General features: G+C 37.9%; 1 protein-coding gene across 1 annotated transcript in view; it reads left to right on the top strand.

Annotated features, from left to right (window-relative positions):
• Positions 1 to 15,624, top strand: part of FZD3 (frizzled class receptor 3) — a 123,871-nt gene extending 108,247 nt beyond the window's left edge. The window contains exon 7 of the mRNA XM_049865684.1: positions 14,245 to 15,624. Within this exon, the coding sequence (XP_049721641.1) occupies positions 14,245 to 14,458 (214 nt within the window). The 3' untranslated portion in view covers positions 14,459 to 15,624. The remainder of the gene's footprint in view (positions 1 to 14,244) is intronic.
• The last annotated feature ends 283 nt before the right edge of the window (positions 15,625 to 15,907 follow it).

Below are 15,907 nucleotides of genomic sequence, written 5' to 3'. Positions count from 1 at the left end.
GTAAGGTATAATTCCTGCATTCTAGGAGCATATAACCTTCTAGGAAAGATAAAGCATATATGAAATAATAGTATAAACCAGTTTATAAACAGAAGTTCTAGAATACCAGTTTATATCTATAACAGATATAGATATTATAGAACTTATTATTATAGATATTATAGAACTTATTATTATAGATATTGTAGAACTTCAGGAAAGGGAAGGTCAGTGAGGGTTAGGTTGGTCCATTAAAAATACCTTAAAGGAGTAGGTGGAGCCAACATGGCACTATAGACAGAAGCACCATGCCACCCCTCTGCAGCAAAGACCTAGAAAGCTAAGTAAAACAGATACAAAGGTCAATCCTGAAACCCTAAGCATCAAATGAAGGAATAAAGAACTCGATCAAGCACCAAATGGAATAAGAAACTGACAGACAACAAGGAGGACTACCACGTAGAGGACCCCTACTAGCTAACGCAGCACGGATTCACCATCTTGGACTACACCCACCAAGGAACGCATACAGAGAGTATGGGAAGGCAACTTCAAGGACTTCCCAACAGGAGACAAAGCACCCAGTAACCAGGAATACATGCTTTCTCAGCCCCTACCTTTCTTCCCTCTATATGCCATCCGCTGCTTTTCAGCAGGCCATGGTCACTTGGGCAGAGAGACACCAGCTCACTGCTACCTGGGTCTACTCACTCCCACCAGCCGGCCCCTTCAGCACCATTTTTTTGTTTATTTGTTTATATATATATACACATATATATATATTTAGCTTTTTTATTGCTTCTCTTTCTCCCTTCCTTCTTTTCCTTTCTCCCACCCAGCTAGCCTTTGTGCCATCCTCTCCCCTTCTTGACGGGCTATGATTTTTTGGTTTGCTTTCTTCTTTTTTTTCCATTTCTTCTCCTTCTTTTCCTTTCCCCTGCCAATCTAGCCTTGTGCACCACACGCCTCCCCCCTCCCCCCCCCCCCAGCTTCTTGGCAGGCTGTCCTGTACTGCTCGACTCAAGAGCCTCTGGCACATGGCCTCCCTGGATCTGCACCGCCCCACAGGCCAGTTTCTTCAGTGCCATATTTTTTATTTTTCTTTATCCTTTCCCTTCTACCTTTTCCTTCTGCCCCCTCACCTAGGTCCTGCACTGCCTATGCCCAGTCCTGATAGGCCATGCTGTGCCACCTCACAAGAGAGGCATCAGCTCACTGCCATCCCAGTTCCACCCCACCCCCAATGGCCAGCTCCCCACTACTATATATATATTTTTGTTGTTTTTAATTAATTAATTAATTAATTTATTTATTTGTTCTTTAATTGGTTCCTTCTCCCTCTTTCCCCTTTTTCCTTTCTCCCACCCACCTAGACCCATGTGCTGCCCATGCGCCTTCTCAACAGGCCAAGCCACATTACTCAGCTAGACAGTCACCAGCACGCAGGGTCGCCAGGTCTGCCCCATGCCTACCTGCCGAATCCTACCGTGCCACCATTTTATTTATTTTTGCTTTTGTTTCTCTCTCTTATTCCTCTTTTTTTCACCCAGCCACCTTGCTCCACACATTGCATCCTCTCCTTTCCTGCCTATCTGCACTGCCCCGAAGCAACACCAACATGGTCATCCAGACTCCGCCTTGCACTGCCCCCCAGCCCTGCCCTGTCGGCCCCAGTTCATGCTGTAAACTACTCATCCCTGCTACTTTCACCCCCTGCTGGACCCCTGCCCCTGTCCACTGCACCATAGCTGAGTGACTGGCACTGCCCACCTGGACATGGTGGTGAGAAATATCATGCTCATAGGCAAGCAAGCAACAAATCATGCCCAGCCTACCTGCCCAGGCATAACCAAATAAAACCAAAAAGCAGGACAAAACAATCACATCTACAATCAGTAAATGAAGAAAATAATTCCTGAATGCCTCAGAGATAGAAGACAGTATCAAAACATATAATAAAACAGGAGATGGTGGCTCCAGAAAGGGAACAAAATAAAACACCAGATGACCTTCTGGTAGAAGAAAAGGCACTGGTACTACTTGATAGGGAATTCAGAGCTCTAATATTCAGGGTTCTCCAACAAATAAAAGAAACTGCAGATAAAAATAAGGAAAAAATAGACAAAATCATGGAAAATACAGACCAAATCAGGTAAAACAGACAAAGCAATGGAAGAATTCAGAAAAATAGTATGGAAACATGGTGTAAAAAAAAAAAAAAAACAACTAAAATCATACAAAAACAGCAATTAGAAATCCAAAAGATAAACAGCAAAATTTCAGAAATGGACAGAGCAATAGAAGGTATTAGCAGCAAATTTGAAACAATGGAAGACAGAAACAGCAAAATTGAAGACAAATCTTTGGATACTAATTTATTTGAGGAAAAATCAGAGAAAAGAAAGAAGAAAAATTAAGAAACCCTGAGAACAATGTTGGATACAATCAAAAGCAAAAATTTCCGTGTGATCAGCGTTCCAGAATAAGGGAAACAAATGGAAGACACAGAGAGGATCATTGAAGATTTGCTGACAGAAAACTTCCCTAATACCGTGAAAGATGAAAAACTGACTATCCAAGAAGCTCATCGAACCCCATATAGGACAGACTCTAAAAGAAAAACACCAAGACATATAATCACACTTAGCAAAACCAAAGACAAAGAAAGAATCCTGAGAGCAGCTCGAGAAAAACAAAAAGTCACATACAGAGGGGAGACAAAACTAAGCTCTGATTACTCTGCAGAAACCATGCAGGCAAGAAGGCAATGGGATGACATATATAAAATCTTGACAGAAAAAAGACAGCCAACCAAGAATAATGTATCCTGCAAAACTCTTGCTGAAATATGATGGCAAAATTTGGACATTTCCATATAAACAAATTAAAGAAGTATGTAAAAACCAAACCAATTTACAAGAATTATTGAAGGGAGTTCTTTGGTTAGAGAACCAAGCACTTCAGACAATAACTTGAATCAAGGACATAAGACAGCATCAGCCAGATACCAGCCCCGGTAATGAACTCTCAAAGATAAAACAAAACTAAAAAATTTATAACAGGGAACCAGAGAGGTCGATCTGTAAATGACTGTATCAGAACAATAAAAGAGGGATAAATGGTGTAGGTACAGAACTTTCAGATGGAGAAGAAGTCAAGGCGATATCAAGTCATAAAAGACTGCTTTAAACTTAGGAAGACAGGAGTAAATTTCAAGGTAACCACAAAGAAAGTTCACAAACCTACTCATCAAAATAAGGCAGAAAAGCATGAAGTCTCAGTAAACACAAAATCTACAAAAATTAAAGAAACGGAAAAAAAAATCCACAAACAAAAGGAACTCAGTACAGGAAAGTAAGAGGAACAAAGAAAATGTCAGCACCACAAAAAAAGCACTACAAAATGACAACCAAAAACTCACACCTATCAATAGTCACACTGAACATATATGGCTTAAATGCACCCATAAAGAGACAGTGACAGAATGGATTAAAAAAAAAATAGAAACCGTCAATATGCTGTCTACAAGAGACACACCTTAGAAGCAAAGATATAAATATATTAAAAACCAAAGGATGGAAAAAAAATACATCAAGCAAACCACAACCAAAAAAGAGCAGGAGTAGCAATACTAATATCAGATAAATAGACTTTAAAACAAAACTCATCATAAAAGACAAGGAACGACATTATATAATGATTAAAGGGACAGTCCACCATGAGGACATAACCATAATAAATATCTGTGCACTCAATGACAGGAGTCCAAAATACGTAAAACAAACTCTAACAGCACTGAAAAGAGAAATTGACAGTTCCACAATTATTATTCAACACACCACTCTCAGTAAAGAACAGAATGTCTAGAAAGAAACTCAACAAAGATACAGAAGATCTAAAGACCACAATCAATTAACTTGAACTCACAGACATATATAGAACACTCCACCCAACAGCAGCAAAAGTACCCATTCTTTTCCAACGCACAGAGAACATTCTCCAGAATAGACCAAGTCTTAGGCCACATAACAACCCTCAACAAAATCCAAAACATTGAGATAATACAAAGCATCTTCTCTGTTCACAACACTATTAAAAGGAGAAATTATAACAGGAAGAGCAAGGGAAAAAAAATCAAATACATAGAAACTAACACTTTGCTTAAAAATCATTGGGCAATAGAAGAAATCAAAGATAGAATAATGAAAACACGTCATACCAAAACCTCTGGGACACAGCAAAGGCAGTGCTCAGAGGCCAATTTATACCAACAGATGCACACATAAAAAAAGAAGACAGGGACAAAATCAAAACATTAGCTATACAACTTGAACAAATATAGACTAGCAAAAGAAGCTGAAAGCCACCAGAAGAAAGGAAATAATAAAGATCGGAGCAGAAATAAATGAAATAGGAAATAGAAAAACAATAGAAAGAATCAACAAAACCAAAAGTTGGTTCTTCGAAAGGATCAACAAAATCGACAAACCATTGGCCAAACTGATAAAAGAAAAGAGATTGATACAAATAACCTAAATAAGAAATGAAATAGGGGACATTACAACAGACACAACTAAAATAAAATAAAAAACTATAGTCCAGCAAATTAGAAAACCTAGAGGAAATGGACACGTTTCTAGAAACACATTACCTACCTAAACTATCACAAACTGAGGTCTAAAATCTCAACAGACCCATAACAAAAGAAGAGATTGAAAAGGTAATTTATAAAACTCCCAATAAAAAAATAGCTCTGGCTCAAATGGCTTCATGGAGAATTCTACCAAACATTCACAGAAGAGCTTGCACAAGTACTACTCAAACTATTTCAGAAAATAGAAAAGGAGGGGATACTTCCAAATTCATTCTTAGAAGCCAGCCTAACCCTGATACCAAAGCCAGGCAAAGACACAACAAAAAAGAAAATTATAGACCAATATCTCTCATGAATATAGATGGAAAAATTCTCAACAAAATTTTGGGCAATAGAATTCAGCATCACATAAAAAATAATAATAATGCACCATGATCAAGTGGTATTCATACCAGGTATGAAAGGATGGTTCAACATTAGAAAATCAATCAATGTAATCCACCACATAAATAAAACAAAAGAATCATATGATCATCTCTGTCAACACAGAGAAGGCATTCAATAATGTCTAATACCCATTCCTGATAAAAACTCTCAATAAAATAGGTATAGAAGGGAAATCCTTCAAAATAATAAAGGACATCTATACAAAACCAACAACCAGCATCATTATTAATGGAGAAAGGCTGAAAACATTTCCCCTGAGAACAGAAACAAGACAAGGATGCCCTTTATCACCACTCCTGTTTAACATTCTGGCTAGCTGGAAGTCCTAGCTAGAGCGATAAGGCAATAAAAAGAAATAAAGGACATCCAAATTGATAAGAAATAAAACTATCCCTATTTGCAGATGGTATTTTTATTATACATAGATAACCTAAAGGATTCCACAAGAAAACCACTGGAACTGATAGAAAGATGCAGTGTAGCAGGATAAAAAATAACATACAAAAATCCATTGGATTCCTATGCAACAGTAAAGAGAACTGTGAGAAGGAAGTCAGGAAAGCAAATACCATTTTAATAGCCCCTAAAAAAATAAAATACTTAGGAATAAATCTAACCAGGGACATAAAGAACCTATACAAAGAAAACTACAAAACACTACTGTGAGAAACCATATGAAACCTACATAAATGGAAAACATACCATGCTTATTGATAGGTAGACTCAACATTGTGAAAATGTGAATTCTATCCCCCCCCAAAAAAAAATCCCTACAAATACAATGCAATCCTGATCCAAACATCAACAGGATTCTTTAACAAGATGAAAAAAATAATCATTAACTTCATATGGAAAGGAAAGAGTTCCCAGATAAGTAAAGTACTGCCTGACCTCTGAACCTACTATAAAGCTAAGGTAGTCAAAACAGCCTGGTATCGGTACAACGACAGACCATTGACCAGTGGAACAGAATCAAGAACATAGATATAAATCCATTCACCTCTGGTCACCTGATCTTCAACAAAGGCCCAAAGTCCATTAAATGGGGGAAAAGACAGTCTTTTTAACAAATGGTGCTGGCAAAACTGGATATCCATTTATAAAAAAAAAAAAAAAGAAACAGGATCCATACCTCACACCACACACAAAAGCTAATTCAAAATGGATCAGAGACATGAATATAAAACCAAAATCTATGAAGATCATAGAAGAAAAAATAGGGTCAACACTAGAGGCCCTAATATGTGTCATAAATAGCATACAAATGATAACTAACAATACAGAAACATCAGAAGATAAGCTAGATAACTGGGATCTCCTAAAAAGTAAACACTTATGCTCATCAAGACTCCACCAAAACAGTAAAAAGAGAGCCTACAGACTGGGGGAAAAAAATTGGCTATGACAAATCTGATAAAGGTCTAATCTCTAAAATCTATAGGAACATCTAGCATCTCCACAACAAGAAGACAAATAATCCAATTTAAAAATGGGCAAAGGATATGAACTTCACCAAAGAAGACATTCAGGCAGCTAACAGAGACGTGAGGAAACGTTGGAGATCACCAGCCATTAGAGAAATGCAACTCAAAACTACAATGAGATACCGTCTCACCCTGACATTACTGGCACAAATGAACAAAATAGAAAACAACAAATGTTGAAGAGGCTACAGGGGCTTGGAACTCTTATGCCCTGCTGGTGGGAATGTAAATGGTTCAACCGTTTTGGAAAACAATATGGCGCTTCCTTAAAAAGCTAGAAATAGAAATACCATACAATCCAGCAGTCCTACTTCTGGAAATATATCCTAGAGAAATAAGAGCCATCACACGAAATAGACATATGCACACCCATGTTCACTGCAGCGTTATTCACAATAGAAAGATGGAAACAACCTAAGTACCCATCAACAGATGAATAAACAAACTATGGTGCATACATGTAATGAAATACTACACAGTAATAAAGAACAATAATGAATCTGCGAAACATCTCACAATGTGGATGAATCTGGAGGGCATTATGCTGAGCGAAATAAGTCAATCACAAAAAGACAAATGCTGTATGAGACCATTATTATAAAAACTCATGAAGAAGTTTACACACAGAAAAAAACAATCTTTGATGGTTACTGGGGAGGGGGTAGGGAGTGAAAAACACTAAATACACAATAGATAATTGATAACCTTTATGAAGGATAAGACACTTCACAATACTGGGAAAGTTAGCGCAACTTGACCAAGACAAGGTCATGGAAGCTCCGTAGACGTACCCAATCTCCCTAAGGGACTGAATTACTGGGCTGAGGGCGGGGGACCACAGTGTCGGGGGATGTCTAGCTGAACTGGCATAACATAGTTTATAAAGAAAATGTTCTAAATCCTGCCACAAGTGTTTATCAAGCACCTACTATGTGTCACACTGGAGCCCTGGTCAAGTGCTGGTAATCAAAGGGTAGGCAGTTCGAATCCACCAGCTGCTCCTTGGAAACCCTATGGGACAGTTTGTCCTATAGGTTGCTATGAATCGGAACAGATCCAATGGCAACTATCAACAACAATCTGAATGGAACTAAAGCTAAGAAGGTTTATCATTATCAGTATAAGGTAGTTGGTTATTAAAATTATAATATATTGAATTATTATAAAAAAAAGGAACAGACTGAGAACAAATTTTGGTAGAAACAGCATATGTTACAGAGAAAGTTGTCATACAAAAGTGTAGTGTCATGGAAACTGGAGGATATAGAATGCTTTGCTGTAATGGCCCTTCCTGTCTTCTCTGCTTAATCCAAATCATATCCATACTTTAAGGCCTACTTAATTCTCATTTAACAAACCCTGGTGGCACAGTGGTTAAAGCGCTCGGCTGCTAACTGAAAGAGCAACACTTCGAACCCACCAGCCACTCCATGGGAGAAAGATGTAGCAGTCTGCTTCCATAAAGACTGTACCCTTAGAAACGCTATGGCAGTTCTACCTTGTCCTACATGTCACTGTGAGTCAGAATTGACTGGATGGCAACGGGTAATTTCCATTTCCATGACATTTAACTGCTTTTGATTGTTCTTTTGGTTATGACATATTTTCAGTACAGTTGTCTTCGCTTAGGTAAGTTTGCAGCTTCTGGAAAATGAGAACTAGGTATCATACATCTCGGTATTTCACAAGACTATCTAACAGAACTAGGCATATATTCAGAGACAAATCAATTGAACAATAAATGGCTTTATAAAGTAATGTGGGCATTTCTCACAAAATTAAGGCCCAAAGCGCAATGGCAGCCTACTAGTGGTGTTCTGCAATGCAGTGCATGAATACTAGTAGTGTAGGATCCTCTGCCATACCTAAAACTTTAGGGCAGATTTGAGAGGTATGAAGAACATGCTGAATCTAAAAGTTTTCATAATACCAACAACCATCTCATGGCGATTACTTTCTGCTTTAATTGGTTTTTAAGTTTGCATGTTAACACTATGTTTTAGCCATCATTTTCTTATCATTACATGGTATATTGGCTACAGCATCTCACATGTGCACACATATAGACATGCACACACGCACACACACACACTTGCTTCCCAATACCCACTCTGGTCCAGACTCCTTGATGGATAACCATCTCTGTGGTATATAAAATACAGGCTTAGATAAACACATCTACACATGTATGTCAGCTTCAAAGAATAAGTAATTGGTAGTTAGATGAGAGGATAGGTAGAAAAGGAAGTGGGTGAATAGGTAGGTGGAGGTTTTGGAATGAGTGGTTAGGTTGGTAAGTAGGTAAAGTGCCAAGGGAAAGCTAGTAATGAATAATGAGATACTAGTGTAAACTACAATTAATTCAGTTATTTAAATGGTAGCTAACAGTTGGGTGTGGGAGCAGTGATGGTTCAGTGATAGAATTTTCATCTTCCATGTGGGAGACCTGGGTTCAATTCCTGGCCAATGCACCTCAAGTACAACTACCATCAATCTGTCAGTGGAAGCTTGCATGTTGCTATGATGCTGAGCAAGTTTCAGTGGAGCTTCCAGACTAAGACAGACTAGGAAGAAAGGACTGGCAATCTACTTCTGAAAATCAGCTAACAAAAACCCTGTGGTCTAGCAGTCCCATCCAGTTGTGTATGGGCTCACCATGAGTTGGGAGCTGACTCAACTGCAGCTAACAACAACAACACTTTGGAGAATCAAAAGAGTAAATCATTCTCAAGTTTCTTTCATTTTGATTTAGGAATGCACCATGTAATCTTGTAACAGCAGCAGCAGATTAACCATTCTAATTGTTTTGCCTAAGCTTATATTAAAATTACGAGTCAGAATCAACTGGACAGCAACTAGTTTGGCTTTTTTTATATTAAAGTTAATGTACATTTTAATATTGTGTATTCGAGCAGATGGTCACAGTGGCTTAAATGGCTATCAGAAGATAAATACATTTGGTAATTCCCACCTATACAATTGAGATTAAACACTGTAATTAGATTTATTTTTCTTTGTAGTTGATTCCTAAGTACCCATGGACGTGTTCATATTCAAGAATTTTTTGTGGGTACTTTTCACATATATGTCACTTAAATCATTGGACTTAACTCAATATAGTAATTTTTTTTTCCTTTGAAAAATGTATTCTTTGAGTCTTGTAATTCAAAGGTTTAGGTTTTATTTTAGAAAATATCCAATTAATATTTTAAATAACTACTTTTTTTCATTTTTTTCTCATTAATTTCATATCATTTCCAGAACTGCAGGATATTTTGCTTTTTTATTTTCCATATTTCTTTTTTAAATCAATACTAATGAAGTCTTTGAGAAGAGAGAGATCTCCAAATCAGCTCACAAATCATAGCTATTTGGAAAAATTTTCTAGTCACTTTAGGGGAATAATCATTATGCAAAATAATAATTATTACATTAGAATAATAAGTTCACTCTGTTTTTTATAATAATTTTTATTGTGCTTTAAGTGAAAGTTTACAAATCAAGTCAGTCTCTCACATAAAAACCCATATACACCTTGCTACACACTCCCGATTACTCTCCCCCTAATGAGACAGCCTGCTCTCTCCCTCCACTCTCTTTTCGTGTCCATTTCGCCAGCTTCTAACCCCCTCCACCCTTTCATATCCCCTCCAGGCAGGAGATGCCAACATACTCTCAAGTGTCCACCTGATCCAAGAAGCTCACTCCTCACCAGCATCCCTCTCCAACCCATTGTCCAGTCCAATCCATGCCTGAAGAGTTGGCTTCAGGAATGGTTCCTGTCCCGGGCCAACAGAATGTCTGGGGGCCATGACCACTGGGGTCTTTCTAGTCTCAGTCAGACCATTAAGTCTGGTCTTTCGAGAATTTGGGGTCTGCATCCCACTGCTTTCCTGCTCCCTCAGGGATTCTCTGTTGTATTCCCTGTCAGGGCAGTCATCGGTTGTAGCCAGGCACCATCTAGTTCTTCTGGTCTCAAGATGATGTAAGTCTCTGGTTCATGTGGCCCTTTCTGTCTCTTGGGCTCGTAATCACCTTGTATCCTTGGTGTTCTTCATTCTCCTTTGATCCAGGTGGATTGAGACCAATTGATGCATCTTAGATGGCTGCTTGCTAGCGTTTAAGACCCCAGATGCCGCTCTTCAAAGTGGGATGCAGAATGTTTTCTTAATAGATTTTATTATACCAATTGACTTAGATGTCCCCTGAAACCATGGTCTCCAGACCCCTGCCCCTGCTATGCTGGCCTTCGAAGCATTCAGTTTATTCAGGAAACTGCTTTGCCTTTGGTTTAGTCCAATTGTGCTGACCTCCCCTGTATTGTGTGCTGTTTTCCCCTTCACCTAAAGTAGTTCTTATCTATTACCTAATTAGTGAATGTCCCTCTCCCACCTTCCCTCCCTCCCCCATCTCATAGCCACGAAAGAATGTTTTCTTCTCAGTTTAAACTATTTCTTGAGTTCTTATAATAGGGGTCTTATACAATATTTGTCCTTTTGCAACTGAACTAATTTCACTCAGCATAATGCCTTCCAGGTTCCTCCATGCTATGAAATGTTTCACAGATTCCTCACTGTTCTTTATCGATGTGTGGTATTCCATTGTATGAATATACCATAATTTATTTATCCATTCATCCGTTGATGGACAGCTTGGTTGCTTCTAGCTTTTTGCTATTGTAAACAGTGGTGCAATAAACATGGGTATGCATATATCTGTTCGTGTAAAGGCTCTTATTTCTCTAGGATGTATTCCAAGGAGTGGGATTGCTGGATCATATGGTAGTTCTATTTCTAGCTTTTTAAGGAAATGCCAAATCAATTTCCAAAGTGGTTGTACCATTTGACATTCCCACCAGAGTGTATAAGTGTTCCAATCTCAATAAGTTCATTCTTAAAGAAGTAGCCAGCACCTACAAACATTTAAATTATTTTAATAGAACATGCAGTAAAAATTTTAAACTGATTTGGTCCTGAATATGAAATGCCTTTTAAAAATAAAAATTAATTACCCTTTTACCAATTAACATGAGAAATTTCAAAAATATTTAATGTGCATCCTTTTGTTCCTTAAATTTTAAATTTTGCTTCATTCAGACTGGAAACAAAAGATTGCTTTCTTGCTTTTATCATTTTCAAAAGGTTTCTCAATTTTAAACTCTGTGATCTAATGAAGACAATACGGTCATTCATTGCTTATCTTCCATGATAACCAAAAAAAACCAAACCCAGTGCCGTCGAGTTGATTCTGACTCATAGCGACCCTATAGGACAGAGTAGAACTGCCCCATAGAGTTTCCAAGGAGCACCTGGTGGATTCAAACTGCCGACCCTTTGGTTAGCAGCTGTAGCACTTAACCACTACACCACCAGGGTCTTCCATGATACGTTCTATGAAATAGGATGTTATGTGATTAGTATGTTGTGGGAATACCATATTAGTTAGCAAAGTATAGACGCTTCCTCAGCCTCTGTCCCCCTCTTCAGTGCCCCCATTTCAGTGGCTTCACTTGGATCCCTCTTCTCTGGCCCTGGATCCCCACTCCATGCCCTTTCCTAAGGCCTACCACAGCCCCTGCCTCTTGATCCCTTCTCCAGCACGCCTGCCTTCCCAAGCCCTGCATCCCATCACAGCCCAGCTGCACTAACCTGAGCCAGAAGAGCAGCTGCTCACTGTGCGCAGATTGTAGGAGCCACTCAACCACGCAGTCTGACTTGTCAAGGTTCACTGACTTCCAATGACTTGTCCCCGCATCTGCGCGGGGTTCCCATTCCCTCCCTTCCTCTTCCCTTCCTCCTCCCTCTTCCCCTTTCTTCCTGTGTCCAAACAAGTGTATATACTTATATACTTAGCCTATACTTACCAAAGCTATGTGGGACCGTGGACATATATGCAGTTGGACATTGCCCGAACAGACGTTAGGCGGTGCATGACTATACTTGACAACTATTGCTGTAAGCCTAGAAGATCACCTCTGTAGGATGCAAATCTATGTTTAAATGTTATAAATTATTCACATTTAAGCTGTGAAATTTGTTATTATTATGAAGGAATGATGGATGCTTATCAATACTTTCTGATAACCAATAGTTGCTTCAACTGTTTATGATTAGTCCTTTTGCTGACTATTAAAAAAAAAGTCCTATTTATTTTTAGTAACATTATGGTACTTAAAACTTAATATATTAATTAAAGTTAAATTAATTCAGTTAAATTTTCTTTGAGCTTTGTTCTCCTAAATTAAATACTTTTTACAGAGGGGTGTGTGTATGAGTGTGAGTATGAACAAAAAGTATCCAAGACAAATATTTCTTGAGGCATTAAGAATTAAAAGATAAATAAAATACTGTCTCAATCCTGAAAGAGCTCACTATAAAGCCAGAAAGATTAATAAATAACATACTAGAGCTATATGGAAACCCTGGTGGCATCGTGGTTAAGTGCTACGTCCGCTAACCAAGAGGTCAGCAGTTCAAATCTGCCAGGCACTCCTTGGAAATTCTATGGGGCAGTTCTACTCTGTCCTACAGGGTCACTGTGAGTCGGAATCGACTCAACGGCAGTGGGTTTGGTTTTTTGTTTTTTGGTAGAGGTATAAGCAAAGTACTAATACCCATTTTTTTTTTTTAATTGATTTTTCTTGCCTTGACTGGCCAGAAGCTAATCTCTCGTCCCTCATGTCCTCTGATGGGGCAGGGAGAGGGGGGCTCTGATGTGAGTCAAGTTGCAACAAAAGAAAATTTACAAGCTTCCACTGCTGCCTTTCAGGATATATACAATGATGGAGGGAGAAAACTACCTGCGATGAGCTGTGTAGTCCAGCTGGCAGAATTAGAAATCTGGGACAAAGGTTAAGGGTACAGAGAGAATTTGCTTTAGCAGGAATATAGGTGTTAGGTGTTAGGACATTGTTACAAGTATTTTTAAGTAAATGTAGCTTCTATGAAAGAGCACCTCATAACCTCAAGTCCTAATGAAAAGTAATTAAGACCATTTAAACAAACAAACAAAAAACCCAAACTCATTGGCATCCAGGTGATTCAGAATCATAGCTACCCTATAGGACAGAGTAAATTTTTATGGAAGCAGACTGCTGCATCTTTCCCCCTCGAGTGGCTGGGAGGTTTGAACCGCTGACCTGATAGGTAGTTAATTCAGCTGTTAACTGGACTATCTGGAAAGAAACTGTCAGCACATACGCATCATCGCTTGCCAATTCATTCACCTTTTTTTTTTTTTTTTTTGGTACACTGATTTCCCCTCTAATTTAATATGCTCCCTCTTCCAATGCTAGCTAGTCTTTTAGTAAAATCTGAGTTTGTTGTGCTACTGATTATAATCAATCTTCTAGACTCCTAGGGGCAGTGATACATCTATCGATGCTTCTCCTCTCCTTGAACCCACCGCATTGCCCACAACTCATTTGAGAAAAGTACCCATACTTAGTAAAGCTCCTTCTTATCAGTCAGCTCCAATTAACCTCAGCTCCTGTCATTTTTACTGGGAATAGGACTTTAATTCTAAACATACTGAGTGAATCTTCCTTTTTTGTTATCCATGTCAGTAATTATAAAGCATTAATGAAATTACTGTGAATACTCAAAGATTGATTGTTATTTTTTCATTTTTGGTTTCCTAACCATTTCACTTAAATTTCAGTGAGGCATTTTTATGAAATTTAATACTGTTGTTTTATAATGTATTTTCTTACCCACTTCAAATTAAACTTTCTTATCTTAGGTACACTCCCTGCAGTTACAGGGGAATGGAGGAAAGACTACCTCATGGCAGCATGTCACGACTAACAGATCACTCCAGGCACAGTAGTTCTCATCGGCTCAATGAACAGTCACGACATAGCAGCATCAGAGATCTCAGTAGTAATCCCATGACTCACATCACACATGGCACAAGTATGAATCGGGTTATTGAAGAAGACGGAACCAGCGCTTAATTTGTCCTACCTAAGGTGGAAAACTTGTGCTGTTTAAAAAGCAGGTTTTATTCTTTGCCTTTGCATGACTGATTGCTGTGACTCACTCTTACCATGCTTTCAGTCAGGTGCAGATTGTGTGCATTGGAAAAGTAAATTTTTGCTGTTTATATTGCATCAAACTTGGAACATCAAGACATCCAACACACTAAGAATTATATGTTCACAAAAATAATTCTTCTTTCTAGGCTATGAAGAGATAATTATTTGTCTGGTAAGCATTTTTTAAAACCCAGTTATTTTATATTTAGAAAAATCCTAAATGTGTGGTGGCTGCTTTGTAGTAAACTTTCATATAGTATGAACTAGTGGTGAGATGGCATTCTGGTGTTCTGTTAATAAAATAAAATTTCAGAATTGAAGAAATTTTCTATGCAAGGTTTTTTTTTCTCAGATAAATAGGACTTTGTAGTTCTTCCCACTAAGTGAAAAAGAAATGTATTTTTAAACTGTAGGAGAATTTGATAAATCAACAGGAGTATTTTAGCTAATAGAATATAAGTGCAACGGAAGAATCTGATTAGTATATTGAAGGCTCTGTCAAATTTCTATCAAAGTAATCTTCATCCAGAGATATTCAGGATTAAGATTAATAGTGAAATAGAAGTGGAGATGGACATTTTTCTCTATAATTTTGCTGTTTTTATTACTTTTGTAAATACTACTTTTATTGGCTGTATTTTTATAACTTATCCATATGCATGATGTAAAACTTTTAATTTGTAGCCATCTTCTCCCATGTAATAGCATTGATTCATAAAGAACTTCATGTTTAGATCTGTTTCATGGAGGCATGTAGTAAGATAAGCATCACACATTGTAAGGTTTTTTTGTGGTAACCGTAATTACAAAATGGCAAAATGTTTTCTCTGTATCCATTGTTGTACTTTTCTGGAGTTAGATATGATCTTGCCTGAGCCACCAGACCTTGGCATCCAGGCCCCTCCTATCAGTGAGTTGATTGTCTGCACTTGCATTGCCCTAATAGGCTACTGCTTTTTGCCCCACAACCTTATTTTAGATTCTGGATCAGTCTTGTTTACAGCTGAAATAGATTAACCTAAATCCAAAGTGGTGATAATTTAGGGTATTTAAAAATTATTGTAGCTAAATGAAGCATGATTAGTCTTGCTGTGAAGTATCTCTTATCCTAAAAATAGCAACTCAAAAATGTTTGACATTTTTTCTTGTAATGTTTAAATAATTTATAATGTAGACTGTGAACTTTGTTAGGCATGTAATTGATCAGAGGGAAAAGAAAAATTTTGGATGTGTTACGCAGAAGAGCTTATTTAAAAAAGTGGTTCTCAACTCTGCAGGTAAGAATCACTTGGGGGAACTTCTGATGCTCAATACCTTCTTCTCATTCAGATTTAATTAGTTGAGGTAAGGCCTAAACCAAAAAATTCC

This window comes from Elephas maximus, chromosome 22, assembly GCF_024166365.1.
Source record: "Elephas maximus indicus isolate mEleMax1 chromosome 22, mEleMax1 primary haplotype, whole genome shotgun sequence".
In the NCBI taxonomy this organism is placed as follows: domain Eukaryota; kingdom Metazoa; phylum Chordata; class Mammalia; order Proboscidea; family Elephantidae; genus Elephas; species Elephas maximus.
This window is presented reverse-complemented; position numbering and strand designations above follow the sequence as displayed.